At 40.0% G+C, this 21,294-nt stretch overlaps 1 protein-coding gene across 5 annotated transcripts in view; it reads right to left on the bottom strand.

Annotated features, from left to right (window-relative positions):
• The window catches only part of ECI2 (enoyl-CoA delta isomerase 2), a 28,975-nt gene extending 14,986 nt beyond the window's left edge, over positions 1–13,989 (bottom strand). For 2 of the 5 annotated variants that reach the window (XM_077785908.1, XM_021534816.2), the window contains exon 1: positions 13,877–13,989. In XM_077785908.1, the coding sequence (XP_077642034.1) occupies positions 13,877–13,938 (62 nt within the window). In that variant the 5' untranslated portion in view covers positions 13,939–13,989. Of the gene's footprint in view, positions 1–2,949; positions 3,140–3,630; positions 3,687–13,876 lie in introns of all 5 variants that reach the window. The other 3 variants (XM_021534844.2, XM_021534835.3, XM_021534854.2) reach the window with 3 other exon arrangements.
• Between the last annotated feature and the right edge of the window lie 7,305 nt (positions 13,990–21,294).

Below are 21,294 nucleotides of genomic sequence, written 5' to 3'. Positions count from 1 at the left end.
TCCGTTAATTAAGACGAGTATGCAGCCTGTCTGCTCTTTGTGATCTTTTCAAATGTGTGTGCTTCTAGCTAGAAACATTGGAATTTGAAAGTCTAGTCCACCTTTCAGGGCAGCACAAGTGAAGAATAATTTCAATATGTACTTTGGAAAAGGACTGTAAGCAAACTAGCTTGCAGATACTTGAGAAAAAGAAACACAGTCAAAATATTCTGGGAGTGCAACTTCCCACCAGAATAAGGTAACTCCATCAAAAACTCCCCCAAAAGTAGCAAACCTAACCCAATTCTATAATACTTTGCAAAAGCAGGTTTACTTCAGTAAAGTTTGGACTCAAAAGCCAAGAAGTCTTACAATTTTGATTTACTTCAAGAGGACAAAAGCACGTTATCACAGTTTTTTTTTTTTTTTTTTTTTTTTGTTAAATTGCAATATACATTAAGATTCTTACTATTGCAGTTTATGTGTGAACCTTCCTTCTCTATTCTAGTAACAAGGAAAAAGACCCAACTTTCCCTATTATCTTACAAACACACCTGTCATGTTAGAACATCATATATGATAGATTTTATAATCAGTCTCATTTGAAAAATTAATGAGTATCTCAAACAGAGACTTACAGAATGCTTAATCAATTTAATGTTAATATTTCAGTTACAGGACGATAATTTAAAAATTATGGAAATTATACCTTTTTATACACACCTAATGAGAATTTAAAACATGTTCTACTGCCTACCTCAAAAATGTCCTCACTGCTCTTATTTCTTAAAGAAAATTTATTTTCTGCTGAAAGCCTAAAAGTTGCAAGCAGAAAGTGTGAAGAATTAGTTTTATTTCTCTTTAATTTTATGTAGCTAGATGATGTCTTGTAAAAATATTTGTAAGACCCATTATTTTTATGTCCTATTATAGTCCTTTTTTGTTAATAAAATCAAAGTTCTGATATTTTGGTGATACCAAGTTTGAACAACAGACATGGAAAGAATATTTTTTTTGTTATACACAGAATTTCTTTCAAAGTCAAAGGATTTCAAAATTTGCTTCAAAACCTTATGCCAGTAGCAAGAAACATATGTGAGCAGTACAAAATGGAACAGGCTATCAGAAAAGGCTGCAAGAACAGAAAGTCCTTTTATTTCAGCTGATCAGCTGTAAGCCTTTATTAAGATAGCAGTGCATCCAGACAAACAGGGAGTAAACAACTCTCACTGTAGCTAACATTCAAGCTGGTGTGTTCAGAAGACTCTCTCAGAGTTCAACAAGTTTATCCCTTAAATAGCCAGGAGTTTATTCAGCCAACTTGTGGACTCCGTTTCCAGCATCAAAAAAATACCTTCAACAGGCAAAAGTTCACCTAAATGAATACAGATACAAGATCTTTAAGACTGCATCTCTTTCATTAGAGTCTGTCCTGGAGTCCCAGAACATGATACTTTCAGTTCTTATTCCCAAATGTGTTTTTAAAGGCACATTTACAGGAAGAAGAAATAAGAATGCAGGAAGAGTAGTTGTTTGTTTTGGTTTGGCTTTTTCTTTCCTCCAATTTTGCTATCCATCTTTGGAATTACTGGAATGCTACTGTCCCCAAGATGATCCGTGTATCTGCTACAAATTTTCCTGTCAGTCTAGGCAGTGACTGAGGTAGATCTCATGTTTAAAAATGGAGATTTGGGTTTACACCATGTTTGACAATATGGATCTCAGTCCAGCCCGGCTGTGGTCAGTATCATAAAAAGGCTGTAAGAATCTCTTTTATATACAACTTGATAATGATCATATATTAACAAAATTTGAGGATGAGCACCTGGGGAGAGGAGGATGCCATAGCAGCTGGTCTGAAGGTATGTACACACATATTTATGGTTAAGTTGAAGTTTATGGTTTGGTTGAAGTTTCTTTCCATTTAGCAAGTCACAGTTCTCTTCCTTATTAAGGATGCAAAGTAGACAAGTTAGAAGAGATGAGAAAATAATCAAAAAAGTTTGGCTGGGAAAAAGAAAAGTGGAATGAGCTTTCAGTAAGTCCAGGCTTAGAGGAATTTGCTCTTTGGTTATATTCACTTTTTGCTTCTTAGTTAAATGTTTGGGTAAAATTCTTATCCATCCACTTCAAGTATTTCATCTTTCATTCTTCTTTTCCTCCTTACCTACTGACTTGTAATAGGAAATTGTGCAACCTAGGTGTTTATTAAAGTCTGTTTATAAAAAAAGGCCTTTTATCTTTCATTCTTCCTTGCTGCTTGTAGCTCAGTTCTCTGCAGGACATTGATGATTCACTCCATTTCTTCTGCCTTCTAATCTCTTACAGACATTTCCTACACATCAGAGATGCTCGTCAATTCTTAACGCGCTACAGCTAAGCTGATTACTATGATTTCTCTATTAAAATTACAACAAAGAATGAAAAAACAAAGGAAAAATTAATTTATTTCACAATTAATTCATCTTGGGCAGGACTTCATTCTTCAGAGGCACACACAAACAGCAGTAAGAAAGCCCCTTGATCCCAAGTAGATCACACAGAGTGAGAAGTTGACGCCTCTCAGCATGCACAGCAGCACTGACACTTCTGGCACTGCACAGTGGTGCCATGCCACAGTCCCAAGGTCAGAGGAACAGCAGAGGCTGCTGCAGTACAGTGTGCAATAGCTTGCTCCCTTGCTGTGACACTGAGTCCTTCCTAGTCACTCACTGAGCAAATCCATGCCCCAGTTCAGCAGCTACACTAGACTGTGTGAAAACCAAGCAAGGCAGGCAGAGAGCTTAGAACCTCACTTACAGGCTTTTAATCCAAGCAGAAAAAGAAGCCTAGGAAAGGCAACCAAAAACCCTTCAGTATTTCTCTTTCTCATCTATTCACTGCAACAAAGTGAAATACTTTCCTTCACAAAGCTTCCTATTTATTGCCCTGCACCCAATTAGCTGCCAATACCCCACGGCTACAAATTACCTTCGCTGTAGAGGCACCCACAGAAGAGTGGTGTGGGCTGGACAACCTCCCCCAGCTGGGTAAAAAGCCAGCTCCCACCAGAGAGACAGAAGCAAGATGAGTCACAACTTGGCAGTGCAGTCAGAGTCCATGACAAACGCCTGTGCTCTCCTGCAAGATCAGTCACTGGGGACTTCGCAAGTTGTACACTCTGAAAAAAGAAATAAATCCTGGGCATCACTGTCTGAACCTGAAACATGCAGGTTGACAACCATTTGTATTTATTGCCCTGGTTCAGACATCTCTCTGCTGCCATTCAGTCATTCAGGATACCTTGGAGGCTCATCATTCATCCTGTTCACTCTACTTGTTCACTTAAATGTCCCTTATCCCAATAAACATTCAAATGTCTCTTAAATTTAGGACTGCAATTCCACTGAAAGTAATTTCTCACTCTTCATATTATTCAAAAAATAAAGACTCCAAAGCCTGTTAAAGGCAGGCCTCTCACTTCTGTGTAGTTCTGTCCCTTGCATAAGGACTTTAGAAGAGTTAAAAATGCCAACATTTTGTAAAATACTGACTGCTCACTTTCTAACTTTTAAAGCAACTCAGCAATTTCTTCATAAAGATTAAACAGAAGTCAAATGATCTCTTTGCACAGGAAACATCAGACACAGCAGAAGAAAGGGATGGATATACCTGAAATCCATCTTCCATTTACTTAGTACAAGTTTTCTTTTAAACATTAGTAGATCCTGGGGAAATAAAGCACATAGAAAAGCAGTTAAAAATCCTATTAGGATTAAAAGCAGTGGGTGGTGCTAGATACACATGGGTTTAAAACTCCTGACAGAAATGGAAAACATTCATTTTACATTATTTGAAGTAGCTTCAGGGAGACAAGCAAGAAAAAGAACAGGAAGTGTTGTTAGAAGCAAGAAGCACATTAAACTGTCACTTGGATGAATCCTGGAACATCTTTTGTCCATTACATGCAATACTTCAGATCATGTGTACAACATTCCTTCTTTGCCATGATCTCAAGGTGCTGTCATTTTTTCCATTGCTCTTTCCACACAGTCCGCATGCAGAACAGTGAAGGGCATGGCAACCACCCCTTGCCATTTCCCACACACAGAGTTTTGCAGCATCATCAAGTGGCACTATTTCTGCTCATGTTCTTCCCATCTTAAGAGAAAATTGCATGAAATAATGGTGTGCTGGTGCTATTTAAAGAGTTGTATGGGTTGATTTTTGTTTAGTTATGACACAAAGCAATCAATTCCCACAAACCTCACAGTGTTCAGTGTTTGGTTATAACCTAAAACAAGCTTCTGATTGTTTTAAACACCTAAGACAAGCATGCCTCTCCTGAATCTCTGCGAAGAAGAGACAGCATATGTTTCCTCAGCCCAACCCACAACTGATTTGTAGGTGCCAGCCAGACCTCCAATTTTTCTAGAAGGTTCAGGAGACCAAAACCTATCTCAAGAGCTTCACCTGCCCCAGCACCAGCAAGTACTGCTTTTACAGACTGCTATGAAGTCACACAAGAGGAGAGCAACCAAATCAGACCTCCTTGCTCCCTGTCCTCCTGCTGTGGGGACACATCCATCCACAGCAATGAACCTGCTAAGGTTCCCTCCCTGCTAACGTCACTGGAGCAGTCCTTGCCTGTTGATGCCTGGACAGTACCACTCCAACCAGTTTCAGGCTTCATTCCCCTTCTTTCAGCAGCACTTCTCTCACTCCCTTAAAATTATCCTGGTTTTTCTCTCTGGAAGGAAAAGGGATCTGGAGATGGAATAGCAACTTAAGATCATTAGTTCAGCTACATCAAGGGGCACAGGAGCAGAGGTGGTGGGAAAGCTTGTCACCACTGGCAATTGTAGCAACTGTTATGAAATGAGAAGTGTGGGGGGAATAGAAACCTATATTTAAACTGTAACCATGAGAAAATGACTGAACCACCTGAAAGAAATTACTTAAGTCCAACCTGACACACAAACTTTTCACATTCCCCCCCAAGCCTTCATATCAGAATCTCTAACAAGATTTTTAAAAAATAAAGTTTAATTACCAAATAATTATTACAATGAGCAAAACATTAGCAGTACCACACTTCCTTGGTAACCAGGAAAATATTTATCATTTTCCATATTCACTTGCAGTATTTTCTGCACACAGTCAATTTAGGGTTGTACTTTATTTTGCTGGCAATAGGAAGCTATTGTCTATGCTGTTAACATAAAAATGATTGGAAAATTTTAATCAGCAGGTTCCCCAAGTTATCATTCATCATGCCATTGATTATATTCTACTGAAACCAAACAGATAATAATGTAACATTAAGGACTCATAAATTTTTTACATAGCCCGAGCACTTATACAGCAATAAAAGAGCTTTCCCCATACTGCTTAAAGTTGAGAGGGCTCATTTCTGCCAAATCTCTCCAGTTATTCTCCCCATACAAGCTACCAAGACCTGAGCTGGGAAAAAGAAGAGGCACCTGAAAATGCTAAAGCAAACTGAGCACTCTGTGGCATGTTTGGAACACTCATTGCTCCTTTGCTGTTGGAAAAATAAAGGAGAGCTATGGAGAGTGTAGCTGGTAAATTTACAGATCAATTCTGGGTAGTTTCTTCTGGCTGTAGAAGAAAAGCAAACCTGTCTTTATGCCATCTTATTACACGTTGTTCCCAAAGCAATTCATATCACTTAACTATACACACTTCTCACTATATACTCTTTTCAAATTGTTTTTTTTTTCTTTTCTTGCTACTGAATTACTTTATCATGTGTGCCTAACAAATCAATGATGCCTGCTGCTGCTGTTGGTCTTATGCTGCAAAGCATTCTTCCTATCCTATATATTCAAAGCACTCTGTACAAGTTGTACAGACAGATTTTCTTACAAACAGGAGTTGTGTATAATATTAAAAGAAACCTCAGCTTGACAATTTTTATACTAATAAAGGAAAACTGCTTCAGGTTTTTATTTCTAGTCTGCCCTTTCAAGTTTCTTCTCTTGTACTGGGAAATGTGGAGTACTAGGAGAAGGGAAGTGGTGAGTGAGTGGCTGCATGGTACTCCAGCTGGAGTTAAACCACAACAGTCTTTTTGGATGCCCAATGTGGAGCACAAAGGGTTGAGATAACAACAGATCTGACCACAGCATGTTAGAACAAATCTGTTAAAAGCATTTAATAAATTAGCTTAAGAGTTGTTGGTTACAATACTGTTCCATTTGTTCAGAGTTCTTGCATGTGTGCTCAGTATCTGTTCCACCCATGGGGTCTTATCAGCATTGAAGTTATTCTCTAGAAATCAATGCATTTGGCTCATTCGGGGAAACACCAAGTTTTATTAATCATGCCAACACCATGAAGGAGTTGATGACTCAGTAAACAGAACTCCATCCTTCCTAAAAAAACCCCCAAGATTTAAGGAAACAACTATCCCTTCCTGGTCCACCAGCATAGACCCTGGCAGTACCTTACTATACTGCAGCATGGAGTAACTAAATTTATTGCTATTAGGCAATAAGAATGTTTCTAGTGTTCTTATATTTCCAATGTGTCTTACTAGTAGAAAACATCAGTTCAAATATTCTATAAACAATTTACTTATTGCTACTTTAACAAACAACGAAATTAAAGCCAAATTATTTTCCCCTTTACATTAGAATGTTTCAAGAGTTGTTCTAAACACAATTTGGTGTATAAATCCTTATCAGCTTTTACTATTTTACACTCCCACACTGTTTTGACATATAAAAACTAGAGGATAATTATGTGTCTGTTGGCAAATTGAAGTGCTGAATCACTGTTGTTTAGTGCAAGTGGCTCAGCTGCGCTTGATAGTTTCTTTTTCAATATTAAAGAATAGCTAAGAATGAAGGCTCTAGATTACCATTCACTGAGATATGAAATGATCTGATCTTTGTGCTCTATACACACATAGTTTTGTTTTATTTTATTTATGGTCTCATCACAGCTGCTGGGTAGGACACCAGGATCATCTCCTGAAATCACCACAAGAACTCTCTCTTTCCAGCAGACTTAAGTTGACTAGACATGATGAATAATAAATAATGAGAGAACTTCCTGTACATGCTCAGTCCATGCAAGACATCTCTAAAAGCAGGAAGATGTACAAACAGAAACACACTTCAAAGTTAAAATAAAAATGGTAGCAGAAAAAATATAGAGCTGCAATACTTATACATGTGACATTTCCTGAGAATCACTCAGTTTATTGCAGCATTTGGAGAGCAGCAAACTCAAATACATTCCTTACACATCATTATCCAAGGTGACAACAAAAAGTTATGAACAGATACTCAAAATCAATGGAGAAAGGAAAGTGTCATTTTGATTTAGCTTACAGGGACAAATTTTGTTGGCTGGATGGATAGCAAGAAAATGTATACTTTAATATTAATGGCTTATGGCCAACACAGGTAGGTTTCTTGACAAAGATACAACCAGCTCCTACAGCTTCCACCTACATCAGAACACCCACTAACACTCCTCACAGTGCAGCTGAATCACTGAAAGGAAACAAAAATTTTGTCAGAGGCTTACTTTCCCTCCTGAATCCATCACATCTAGATACAATAAGGGTGGACAAAAAATACTGAACAAAACAGTAACAAAGCAGTATTTGCCAATGGCTTATCCTGCCCAAATCTAGACCTTTTTCAGACAGCTTAAAATTAAACACTTTAGGTCTAAACACAAAGTAGCACACTGCTCTTGGTTTTGTCAGTCTTTCCAGCACCCACAATCAAACAGACCAACAGGTTGTCTTTAAAGACCTGGGGCAATTTATTATGGAAATTACAAACACACCAAGGGACTTCAGGTCATGTCCTACTAAGACAGTGCAAAAAGCTTAAATTAGAGCATTTAGAAGGCTGCACCTAAAGCAGCAGCTCCCAAGAAAGAGGTGAGAGGACTGTGTTGAATTGTGCCAGTTTTAAGTGGGGATGCAACTCAGGCTGGCTTCTGATATCATTGTAGAGATCATGAAGAATTATTGATCTGGGAAAGAGGTGGATAACCAATATAATTTGGAAGTTCTCCCTCTGAATAAAAGGGTGTTTCATCTGGCTTTGTACTGGTAATTAAGAAAATCAACACAAAATCAAACAGATTCTTTTGTTTCAGAAACAGGCTGACTATACTGACATGTTTGAAGCTGTAAGAATTTTACAAATATGTGTATCATGGTATGAAATGACAGCATATTTGAAAATTAAAATTTACCCTGTTTAATGATTAGCTTATAAGAACTAAATTATTCAAGAATTGTTGGCCATTCCATAAGCTAAATACTTCTTACACCACACCTTATGACAGAAAAAATATTACCAGAGCACCTTACCTGAAAAAAACAGTAGCTGCTCTTTTGGAGGGCCAAAGAATCAGCAAAGAATCCACACAACACAATATTTCTAATCTTCAATAAATATTTTTTATTAATAATTAAGAATGGAATCTCTTCTACTCAACATGGTGAGGCAACACCTGGATTACTGCATGCAGTCTTGAGTTCCATAGTACAAGAGACATGGAGATTTCATACTGGAAAGACACCAGAAAAGAACCACAGAGATGGAGCATCTCACATATTAAGACAGTCCTAGAGAACTGGGATTGTTCAGAAAGTTGTATTCCATGACATGGGATTTCCAGACACCTTGGCTTGGTATTAGATAAGAACTGTGAAATCCAGCTCAATTACATACAGCTTCCTGCTCTGGATTACATTTTGTTGATTTTAACTGCTGCGTGTGTTTCCATTCAAAACAGTTTAAGAGTGTGCTTACATAAGGACGGAAGTTTACCAAGATGCTTTTCTGGAAAACTATCCAATCATCTCACTGCTACCTTTTAAGTTGTATTGGTAAACCAGCATGAGCAAACAAGATGTAGTAAACCCTGCAACGAACATGAGTATTTGCAGAGAAAGCCTCCCATTAAGAGATTTAGTTGTTAATTCTTTTTACTAGTTAAGCCCAATGTTAAAAACACAGTGGATTAGTTTATTCCAATGGCTATGTTTCAGAATCCTGGCCCTCAAAGAAAAAGAGAAATTTAAGATCCACTGGTGGTGTGAAGAACCTTTCTGAAAGACTCTGAAAGTTACCTTACAAATTCTAGGGGAAGCTGATTTTACCAGTATTTTGCAAAAACTTCTTGCAAAAGTCAAATGGCACAAGGTTCAAGAAAGGAAAGAAGGTAGTTTCTTTAATATATAAAACAAAAAAAATTACTACTTGAAAGGTAAGAAAAGTATGATGAGCTCTCTCAGCTTCCTATTGACTTGCATCAAGACACAAAAGACTAAGCTTAGGGGAAAAATAGGTTTAAAATCAAGGCAGATATGTGCTCTGCTTGCTTTTCTGGTGGCCAGGCAAGGGTCTGTGACCCAGAAAGCTTAGATCACAAACACCAACTATAACTACAGATCTGACCTACCAAAATGAAGTCTGCAAAGATAAGCATGGTTATCATGAGCAGGAGGAGCACAGCAGAGTACCTGAGCACTGCAGAAACCAGTACAAGCCAAGGAGAGCTGATAAATGGAAATCTGTCACAGAAAAAGACGTTGGTTGATAGGGAATAGCAAAGAGCTGAGCAAGGCACGCTAGTGTAGCCTGAAATACAGCACCAAGAGGCACAATTTCAGACAGTCAGAAACCAAAATGCAAGAGCCTGTGTAAGTCAGCATCAGGAAGTAAAAAACATACTCCACAGGGCTTTCCTGGTGTATGATCAGGGTGTTTTGTGGATAAGACACAACCCTTGTATGTAGACACATTTCCCATGTCAGTGAGCTAGGACGCATTCCAATTCAACTGCTAGTGAGTAGGGAAGTCGGCAGGCAGATGTTTGGGAAGCTGCAGGACATCTACTGCCCACACCTCACTGAGGTCAGGAGGGAAACAAGACCCCACTCACCTACATCGGGACAAAAGTTTCAGGCATAAAAGCAACTTCTACTGTCAGCATCAGAGGTTTTAGTACAGACCCCTAGGAGACTCAGGAGTGTTTTCAAAGAAGGTTTTTAAGGATGCAGACACTGCAAAAATCCAGTCTTCCTCCTTGTAAAGGGTTTATGGTTTATGGATGTCAGCAGACAATAGGAAAGAAAAGGAAAGCTGCTGCAATACAAAAATAGGGTCTGGTGGGGGGGGAAAGTGGGTGAAGGGGCATGCTTGAAAAGATGCCAGCATAAGAACATTAGAAAAAAGCTCCTAAAATTTTTATGTCCATAGTCAACCACAACTATCCGAATAGCATTGACAGAAAGGACTAGACATTTCCCACCAGGGATACAAAGCAGACTCTCTCCGAGGCCAATTCGGTCCTTATGGCCAAACCTGGAAAAAGGAAACAGAACAGAAAAGGGGATACCACCAGACTTACTGGTCACCTCCAGGATGACAGCAGCCTCAAAGAGGTTTTCCACAAGGCAAGACTTACCTGGGTGTGCTGGCATGCACAGCTCTCCTCAAATGCAGGAAACTTTATTGCATGTCTGTAGCAGTGGAAAAATGTATTTATGTGCTCCTCACATATTAAAAAGAAGCAAACAAACACCTGTGATGCAGGTGATACATCATTAATAGTGATCAAGAAGCTTTTTTAGGGAATGACCTGGAATACTGAACTGTTTCCAAGAAGGAAGCTCCTGAATGCAGTCATTTGACGAAACAAGAAATAATCTCAGCTGCAAGAGATCAGTTCCTCCTGTGCCCTCAGTGGAGCAACTTCCTTATAAAAGCACAGTTTAATGGCAAAGCAAAGCCTCTGGGCCCTAAAGACCCGGGACTTTACATCTCACTGGCTTAGTGGGAGGCAAGGCAGAAAAAAGCCATAGCTCTTTTCTGTGGGTCTATAGGTCTGCAGTCAGAGAGAGGTAAAGGAAAAGATGGAAGGGTTATAATGTCTTGCTTTGCCATAAATCTATTAAAGGGTGCTTGAGAAAATTACCAACAAATGCAACTGCACTACCAAGTAAAGAGAATGCAATTTAGGGTGCAGGATCAATAAGCTCCCAGGCAGAAGTACAAAAAGTCTGCAGAGACTGAATAAGGATTGTTTAGCATTGTGCTGGAACACCTGAGCTCCTGCCACGTGGGTGGGCTGCAAACATCCAGATGTTTTGTCATGAGATGATAAGCGGATGCCAAAAAGAGATTTGGAATGCTACTCAAGAGACAGATGGAAATGAACTTCAACTTTTAACACTGCTGCCTCCCAAGCTGAAAACCAGATAGTGTAGTGGAGATTTACTGTGAGCAGAAAGTATTGCAGGCACAGGGAGAGACCAATAAGGCTGCAGAAGCAAGGAGAAGCCAACAGTGTAAGAGAAAATTAACTGGCTTTCAATTCACTTTACTTAAAGACCAGCATTTAATAGTGCTCCTATGAAAAAGGCTTTTCTGAGAAATAAAAGAATAGCTCATGGGAAATTGGTCTTTGACAAGATCTGATGTCCTTTAAAGTTGCTGAAATACAAAGGAACACACTAGAAAGTTAGGGTGTGACTATGTTACTGTCTCAGTTTGACCAGGAGAATGCTCTTGGAGAAAGTCTCTACACTGCTGCCAACTCCACTCCCCCAGGTTGAGCTTGACACATACAATTTAGATCCCTTCTAAACTACATAAAACTGGGAGATGTCCTCCAGCTAGTGACAGGCATTCAGCATTGGGACTGCACTACAACTACCCCAAAGACCCCAAAACAAGGACAGCACAGATGGAGGTTTCCCAGCAGCAAGCATTCACTGCCCACTGGTCTGACCTGCCCTAAGTGCAAATACGGCTTCAGAGAAGTGGTGTTATGGGCCCCCAACATCAAAGATCTGAGTGCAAAGACTGTCAATATGGCTCCAGTAAGACTCTTCTGAATGTTCATTTGTGTCAGCATCCCCCCATCTCAGATGAATTTAAACTTGAAATATTATATATTGCAACAGGACAGGACAAGTAGAACCTGTGGAAACCACAGTTCCATGTCTGAAAGAATTAACAAATGTCCTGCTTAGAAACACAAACCAGCCAAAATAAAGTAAGAGCAATTCTTGCATTTTGCCTTTATATTTGCACAAGCCTTCCTCTTTCAGCATTCCAAGGATGTGACTCCTTTTTCCAAGTTTAGACTGTAAAAAATGCTTCCTAAATTCACTGGCACAGCAATGTTGCCAGTGTCTTTGATAAAATTCTGCTTGCATACTGCTAAGACCGAAAATAAAGCTAACCTTTCTGGTGCTCCAGCATTAGAAAAATTGCACTATTTGTCTTTATTACATCTGATCAGATATTAAAAGCATGAACCCATTATTAATACTGTTTTATGAACTGCTGTCTCATATAGAATCTTGCAATTTCAAATACATCTGGCTCCACCAGCCTAATGATGATCAGGAGGCCAGTCTTTTACAGGTTTTCCCAATTTAGGACTGCTTTCCCTCACTTCCATTGTAACAACCTAGCTACATTAAATTAATATTATTTAGCTGAGAAAGCTTGCCTAGACAGTTATTTTTTTTTTAATGAGGGCAGAAGTCACTCAATTCTTTGTTTCTCCCTCCGTCTTAGAATGTTCATGTTCTTATTTCAAATAAGTTCTTACAAAGCTTTGGGTGAAAAATATGACAATTTAATGCATAAATGTCTCACAGTCTTCTGGTTAAGATGCGCTCATGCCTAACAGACATACTCGGATACTTGAGTAAAAGCATTTCAATTATGAAGGTGTACACCATAACAGTCAAATCTGAATACTGTTACCAGAGTATCACACACCTTTATTGGTATGACAATGTCTGCTTCACTACTCTATTAAGGAGCTTGCTTACCAAGTATACTTAACACACCTTGCTTTTTCTTGAGTATTAAGTTATTTTTTATTGGAAGAGGAAATTTTATGAATTGGCATACTTTGTGATTCTTATTTATATACAAGCAACTTTATAAGCAATATATACAAGCAACTTCATAGTGGAATTTCCAATATAGCCATTTTCAATAAAAATGCGTAACACACAATTCCAAGTATAATTGCAATTCAAGCCACCCCTTCTGCTTTCCACTGCCAAGCTGACTCTGAAGGTGCACAGCTGCTGCAGTGCACGCTTCTGCACATGACACTTTATTTGGAAACAGCTTAAAGGCAATATGTAATAAATAAAGGCATAGATTCTCTGGAAAGCCAGAATAGTCTTAGCAGGAAGGCCTAATTAGCTGGACACACAATTAAGTTTGGTTTTGTCAAGGCCAGTCTGGATGGGGCTCTGAGTAACCTTGGTCCAGTGGAAGGTGTCCCTGCCCCTGGCAGGAGAGCTGGAATTAGATTAACTTTAAAGTCCCTTCTAACCCAAACCATTTATAATTGCATGGTCTATGGAACTTATAAAATAAAATACAGAAAACATGAAAAGGCCCAAACACACACACTCTTTGCACATTTCAGTACTGTTTCGGATACCTCACCCCCAGCCTAACCAACAGCTTTTCTAGTGGTGGAACATTCACCTAAGGAAGGCGAAACACAGGTTTCCCACTCCCACGCTGTGTTCAAACACTTTAAAGGTGTTGGTAGGGCCGGAGGCGGCCCCCAGCTTTAGCAGAAAGCGACCTGCCCCGTTTTTGGGGTGAGAGCGGCGCCCGGCCCGGGGCGCTAACGCCGGGGCCACGCAGGGAACGCCAGCCCGGCCCATCCAGCGGCGCGGGCAGGGCCAGCCCCGGCGGGAGACGGACAATCCCGGCGGGAGACGGGCACCCCCGGCACGGCCACCCCCGGCACGGCCACCCCCGGCACGGCCACCCCCGGCACGGCCACCCCCGGCACGGGCACCCGCAGGCCGCCGCTGCCGGCCCGCCCCGTGAGGGGCCCCGCCGGCAGCCCCGGGGCGATGGGCACCCACCTTGTCCCGCAGCGCAGCCGCCAGCACGGCCTCCGGACGAAGGTCAGCGCCGGAGCCGCCATAACCACGGGAAAAGAAGGTGGGAGGAGGGAGGAGACAAACCCCGCCCCGGGGATGGATCACCGCCTCCATGGCCGCGGAGAGGGCGGCCTGAGGGCGGGGCCGGGGTTTGCCCACTCGGTAAAAGCAGGCAGGCTGTGCTGTGCGTGGCGGTGCTCTGAAACTGTGCCCGGGAGGCACTGAATCATTTAGGTGGGAAAAGACCTCTGAGATCACCGAGTCCAACTTTTGACCCAACACCAGCTAAACCATGGCGCCGAGTGAACTAGCTGAACTTGGTGCGGTTGTTTCCTGAATGCCTGCAGGGATGGTGATGCCACCACCTCCCTAGAGAGCCCATTCCAATGTCTTCACTTTTTCCATGAAGAAATTCTTTGTAATGTCCAGCCTGAAGCTTTCCTGGTGCAGCTTGAAGCTACAGCCTCTCATTCTGTCCCTGGTTGCCTGGGAGAAAAGGCCAATCCCACCTGGCTTCAACCTCCTTTCAGGCAGCTGTAGAGAGTGATAAGGCCACTGTTGAGTTTCCTCCTCTCCAGGTTAAACACCTCTAGCTCCCAAAGTACTGATAATAAGTGATGGAGAGCAGTTTAGTGCACCAGCTCCCTCAGTACCGTTTGGTAAAATCCCACCTGGTCCCTTCAACTTGTGAGTCTAAAAGTGCTTTAGGAGCTGCTCAAGACCCTAAATGCACTCACAGCAAGGGTAACAAGAAGACCAGGCAGTTCCACATGCTGCAAATTCTGCAGGGTCAGAAATGGAATCAGCTGTGGCACAAAACGTGGTGGTTGGCCACGGTCATCAGAGCAGTCAATGGAAAACGAAATGACAGCAAGCTAGAACACTTTCATGAGCTTGTCTCAGTCCCCCAAAAGCAACTTGTAGTGAGCATTGCATCATTAATTACAGCCACTTATTGTACTAACTTTCTAATTTGGAAGCTCCTAAAATGTTTGCATTCTTGTTTGTACACACAAATCACCTGGCAGGCTGCTGGTTGGCTTGGTGTCTGTACCTCAGTGGCACTGGTATTGTGTAGGGGCAGAATAAACACAAGTGTCTGCCCCATCTCCTTTAAAAGATATCACTATTAATTGCTCAGCTTTTGCTTTTTCATGTTCAGCTCCTGAAGCTATATTTAATTTTCCTTTGCTAGTGTGACTTGCTCTGTGAAAGATGTTTCTGTGTTTGCTTAGGTGCTCTGAAGATCCTCACAATTCAGGTACTCAGCTCTGTTAGTTTCCTCTCAAAAGACATCTAATAAAATTACCTTTTAGTCTGGGGGTGTTTCCCCACTCCTCTCCAAAAGTAAATGTGTTTAAGACTCTCCTCAAGGATAAATGTTTTGAAGCTGCTAATGACCTGTAGAGTTCTCCTTTCTTAAGCATTTGATTACAGTTTTCCAAATGGTATGTAACTGTTAGAGACTAGCAATCAGGCTGGCACATTTTCCCCTTCATACTGTGGAGCTCGTGAGGTGTGACCAGAGTCAAATCGTATGTAACTGACATTTTCTAACGTAGCCATGTGTTTCAAGTATGGATGTTCTTTGAACTTGATATATGACTTTTCCTTCTGATTACAGATCCAAAAGCCTAACATTTCTCATTTTCAGAAACAACCTTTTACTGCTTTACAGTCCTAGCAGACCTACTTAAAGCAAGTATTTGTGTTTAACCTCTCAGTAGCAATTTCCATCTCTGCTACACTAGACTGTGATGTGAAATTATTTCATATTTGCAGAAGGCTTTAAAAGCACTCTTCCAAATGTGCTGTAGTAAATACTTCTGTTGTTCTATATCTTTATTTTCCCCTATTCAAGCAAAACTCATGGCTTATAAATATGTAACTTGTTAGAGAGTATTTTGAACATAGAAAGACAAACTGTAGGCTAAGTTTTGCTCTGAGATATAGGATCAAGACTTATTCTGTGAATAAGAGAAGAATTTGCCTCTAAAATGCTAGCATTTATTTTGTCAAATTAAAGGAACACTTTTTTAAACAGAAACCTTATGAACACAACAATTTTAGTCATGGCCAGACTAATCACTACAGAAATGTAATGTAATTAATATCAATTGAAAGTTTACTGGAGTAGTATTGCTAGCACTAAAGTAATGAATCTAGAGAGGGCTCCCTAGAGGACTCATTTAGTAGGTTGCTTCAGATTTCTTATTTGACAAACAAGTCCCTTATGGCAATGCCCTCTCTAGCATTTTATTATTAATGGTAAGATGAAATTTTTTTCCTGGCTGCACTTTTATCCTTGGGTAAAACTCCCATGTTCTTTCTTTTAGTTCATCTTCACATTTTCTGCTACTGCCTAGAAGTTTAATTTTGCTTAATTTCTATTGCTGAATGTATGTCAGTTCAAATAGGCCAGGCTTTTTAATAAAGTCACACTGGAACTTCTGTAAATGCATTTTTCAGTTTTGCCTGAAGACTGCAAAATGCATCTTTGCATTCAAAGATGGATTGCATACTATAGGATTAAATACAGACACCAGCAGTATTCTGTGCTTACAAAGAGTGGCATAGAGAAATTGTAAACTCAGAGATTTCTTTCTCTGTTCACCTCTCTAAGATACAGATCACAATCCATGTATTGTGTCTAGAAGAGTGTAATTTGCTCTATGTGTCTGTCTCTAGAAACCTATGCCTCCAGGTGTCCTTCTTCCTTTTTTCTTCTCTAGTTTTTCTGACAACTTCCTAGCATTCATCTCACTGCTCAGGTGAGCTAAGACATAACCACTCCCCCTTTTTATGAACAGTTAATCACATAAACCTCTTTCTGTCCTATAGGTAGTGTGTCATCACAGGTCCCCAGCTGGGTAATAATTAGCATTGACTCCATGATTCCAGAAGGCTGATCATTGCTATACTATACTATACTATACTATACTATACTATACTATACTATACTATACTATACTATACTATACTAAAGAAACTCATCACTCTTACAGACAGTAAGATACAGACAGACCAGACTGGTCAATTGAATCCAAACACCATCACCATTGACTAATTAAGAAATCACACTTTGGTAAGCAAGTCTCCATAACACATTCCACCTGTGTCCACATTCCACATAATTTTGTGATGATTTTTGCATGGTTTTTGCATTGATGGTTTCAGACATGCAGGAGAGGGATTTTCATAGCTTTGCTGCTACAGTTAATCACTGATGTCTTTGGAATCTCCTGTGCCCAACAACAGGTGCAGCGAGTGAAGATAAGAATTGTTTCTCATTATTTTCTCTGATCTTCTCACAGCCTTTCCCAGGACAATGCCTGGGAAACTTGTCTGTTGCTCTCTGTGGCCAGAGCTGCTGCTACATTGATGCTATCTTTTCCTTTTATATGTGAGGTAGTCTGTTATTTTACAGTTTGTTCTTCTGTAGTATGCTTTAATATTCCTTGTTATAAGTTTGTAATGGTTCATTCTATGTACCCCATTTGGCTTCCCTAATGGTTCAGTCCTGAGTTGTTTACCACAGCTTTCCCTGCCAAAATATATGTCAATCTACTTGTTAATCCACCTGTATACCTCCCTTGTTCCCTTGTCTTGCACCTGTCTGTCAAAGACAGCACACTCCTTTGGTTCTGGAGTGTTCCCTGTCTTTCATTCCTTCCTCGAAGGGATGGATTCTAAGGTTTGTTCCCTCCCTTTGTTGGCTTCTACTGGGGAGCCCTTACCCTGCACCCCTCCTGTAATGCCCTGCTATTGGTCAAAGGTTATGTCCTCGCTGTGTTCTCTCTTCCCTTTAAAAGTAACCCCTTCAGGTTCAGATTTGTCACTTGCTCTGCCTCACTTTGGGATTAAATCTTTGGAGACTCAGACAAGTGTCCTTCCCTTATTCCTCTGCCTCAGTTTCCCCGTGCTCTGTGCCCTGCTGCGCTCCCCAGGCCGCAGCGATCACCGCCACCTGCACTGGTCTGGGCAGAGACTCGGGGTGCCCACTCGCGTGTCTGCCCTGCGGCCACAAGCAGGACAGCCAGCTGGGGAACCTCCATCCTGTGGCTGCTGAGAGCCAGACACATATATGTGATATGGTTTCTCTTTCTAGCATGTTTTTAAGTGTTTCTTCTTTGTGATGTATTCTTACTCCTGGAGTAGCAATCTTGCAGGAGAAAGGTCACAAAACTCACAGCTTTCAGTGTGGCTCAATGTTATGCACTTTTGTTCTGTCCCTTTATGGGCACATATTTATGTACTAGAGAAAATATTGGGCCCTTCTTATGGAACTCCAAATCATGCACTAAGTCTTCAGACCACCAGATCCTGATGTTTTGTTTGCAGAATGATTGCCTGTTGTAATCTGTACTTATGTGCCATGTGTTTCAGCATAATTGCAGGTTCTCTGTTGTGTTGATACAAGCCTGAACTAGAAGTGTTTTGCGTAACTTTGTGGTGGAAGGGAGGAATGGTGTTGACACAATCAAAGCTGATTTTGATATACTGAGGTGATCACTCTATCATTAGTATCACCAGTCTCTTCTTCAGTTGTGCAACATTCTACAGTCTGACCAGCACAATCATCTTTTTTTTTCTTTTTCTGTGATAATCATTCTTGCATCTTTGCAATAATTTCTGTAGTTTTTGTGTTGGGTGTTTGATTGTTTTTCCTATAAATTTCCTAAAATTAACTTTTTGTAATGTTACTGGACTGAATTCAGTATTAAGGAGTTGAATATTTGCAGTTCTTTACCATGACAAGGCAGCTGTTCTCTCTTTGATGGAAATGTTTATTTGGAAAGCGGATGTGTACTTTATTATTCAGAACTTGATTTCCATGACAAATAGTTTCCTTCTTGAAAACAAGTCAAATAAATCCTGCAAGACTTACTTTGTGATGATTTTAGCATGTTTTTTTGCATTGATGATGACAACCTCTTTCAGACATGTGGGAGAGAGATTTTCATAGCTTTGCTGCTACAGGGTAGAAAACTACAATATTAGCAAAGGGTCTTAATCACTGATGTCTTTGGAATCTCCTGTTTATGTGGGCTCTGTTTTTCCTCAGCATGAAGGATATGCTCAGTTCCTGACATCAGGAAGGAATTAGACTTGGACCTATTTACTTAAGAAGAGTTTTTTTACCAACAGAGAAATATAAACATGAGACTTAATCAGGAGCTAGCAAATTATATTCCTCTTTTCTTGGCTGGATTTGTGGTTCATTTTCATGCAATCATTAATTCTGGAGGAATAGCCTTTTTGCAGCATTGTGTTTACTTTGGATCTAAAATACCAAGTTCTTGGTCCACAATTCTCAGTAGTCACTGCCCACCTGGTGCATGCCTTGAGCTTCCTCTGTCTTCTTACACTTTGCTCTAATGTTCCATTCAAAAACATCCCTATTACTTCAAACCATTGCAGTTCTTTTACCATGAATGTAAATTAATGTATCCCATCTAGCTGCAGATAATCCTCATCAAATAAAAATATAATCTCTTTTATCTTGAATTATGAATCTTTCTAGAACTCTCAGCATTCAGTAAGGTTGGACAATATATACAATTTTTATCAAGATCCTATGTACTGAACAATAGGTTTAGGCCTATCTCACTGAAATATTTTCACAAAGGAGTATCTGAGGGGCTAAGCCTCCTGTCTGGAAACTACTGTAATTGGTTAGGCACTATACTGCTATTGAAGGAATTACCTCAAGTGTACCATAAAGCTAGCTGTCACACTGTAATTTATTGCTTAGTTCTTCCTTCTGTGTGCTGTAATGTCTCTCAATATTTTCTTCTAGAATTTCACTGTAGTCTTTCTGATCCTTTACAATGCAGTTACAGGAGGTGCCTATGTTTTGCAGGGCCTAGTACAATTTTCTGTAGGTGGAATGTGGGCAGATTCCTATTTACTTTGGTCATCCACTATTTACTTACAGCATTCAGACACTGGAGAAAGCTCTTTACTCTGTAATCATCATCATAACTTTTGTGCTTCTTATCACTGGTACTTGGCTACTCTTACAAGTCACAGTTTCAGGTTTAAACGAACTATTCGGCAATCTTGTTTTGAGGCCTCTCTCTCTAACCAGTGTATTGGTATACAGAAATTGTTACGCTTTCCTCATCTTGCTTGGTTTATTGAATGAACATTTAAACTGCATAGGAATATTATTCTAAAGATGTTTAACCAGAACAGAAACAAAAGTGCAATTGCAAATCTTTTTTTTTAGGAAATAACATGGAAAGCAATCTCAAGGATATTTTGTGGAGTTTTACATAGTAACCAGCAAATCTATGTATTAAGCTTTTGCAAGACCTGTATGTTTTCAAATACATTGAAGATTTGCAACCCCTATTCACAATATGTGGAATGTATACATTCTCATCCTCCTGTTCTGAAATGCTACAAGTATTTATGAAAGGTTACATATCATATCTCATTTGTCAATAGTTTGGCAAGATATCCATTGAAATAAATCTGCAAATGCAGGAAATGAGAAAATCCTGTTTGAATGTATCTAAAATTATATGTTGGGTTCCACTGGTTTTTCACACGAGAAGCACCTGGTGAAGAAACATTATTGCCTGGAATTCAATCAGGAGACATAATTACTGGAGTCTTGTTTTACATATGAATCAACAAATGGCAGAAGTGTTGTTAATTAAAGGAATTGAAATCTTCTTAAGCTGGAGTCCCTTTTAGTTACATGAACCCTTACATGATGCAGGTGTTGTGGGCTCATCAGACTCTTTTGCCAAATAACTGGCATTCCTTTTTTTGAGGAATGCCAGTTGCTGCTTTCACTTGAAATAAAAAAAAAAAATGTGTTTTGGGCCATCATTTTATAGTTGAAACTTTCAGCCAGAATAAGCAAACACACTACTGAAAGGAGCAGTTTTTCTATTTCCCTCAGTCCCTCCCAGTTCACTCCCATGCCTTGTTTTCTGCTGACTGGGCTGTTTTCATGGCTGTGCATTGACCCAGCTCAGGGAATCAATCTGAGTTACAATTAACCAGGTAAAACCCAGTAAGTAAATGAATAATGGTTAATTGTGACCCAGTTCAAACAACTTATCCTTTTTCTCAAACACATGAATTAACGCTCATGCAGGTGAGAAGGAGGGAGATGTGAGGGGGCCTGGCAGGCAGTGGGATTGCTTCTTTCAGCAACAGTTACATCAGCTTATGACATTAAAGCATTAATGCACTGCCTCTGGGGGATGTGTTTTGGTTTCTGTCATAGCCCTGAGGGATTTGGTATGCTTTCTGTCTTGGGCTGTTTATATTCCTAAAATGTTTTATTTTGCAGGAAGCACTATACCTATAAGTAGGTACAACTGTGGCCATTACCTGGCTCTAGGAAGCATATTATAAAGTGACAGCAATCTGCATCAATT

This window comes from Lonchura striata, chromosome 1 (genome assembly GCF_046129695.1).
Source record: "Lonchura striata isolate bLonStr1 chromosome 1, bLonStr1.mat, whole genome shotgun sequence".
Classification (NCBI taxonomy): Eukaryota; Metazoa; Chordata; class Aves; order Passeriformes; family Estrildidae; genus Lonchura; species Lonchura striata.
This window is presented reverse-complemented; position numbering and strand designations above follow the sequence as displayed.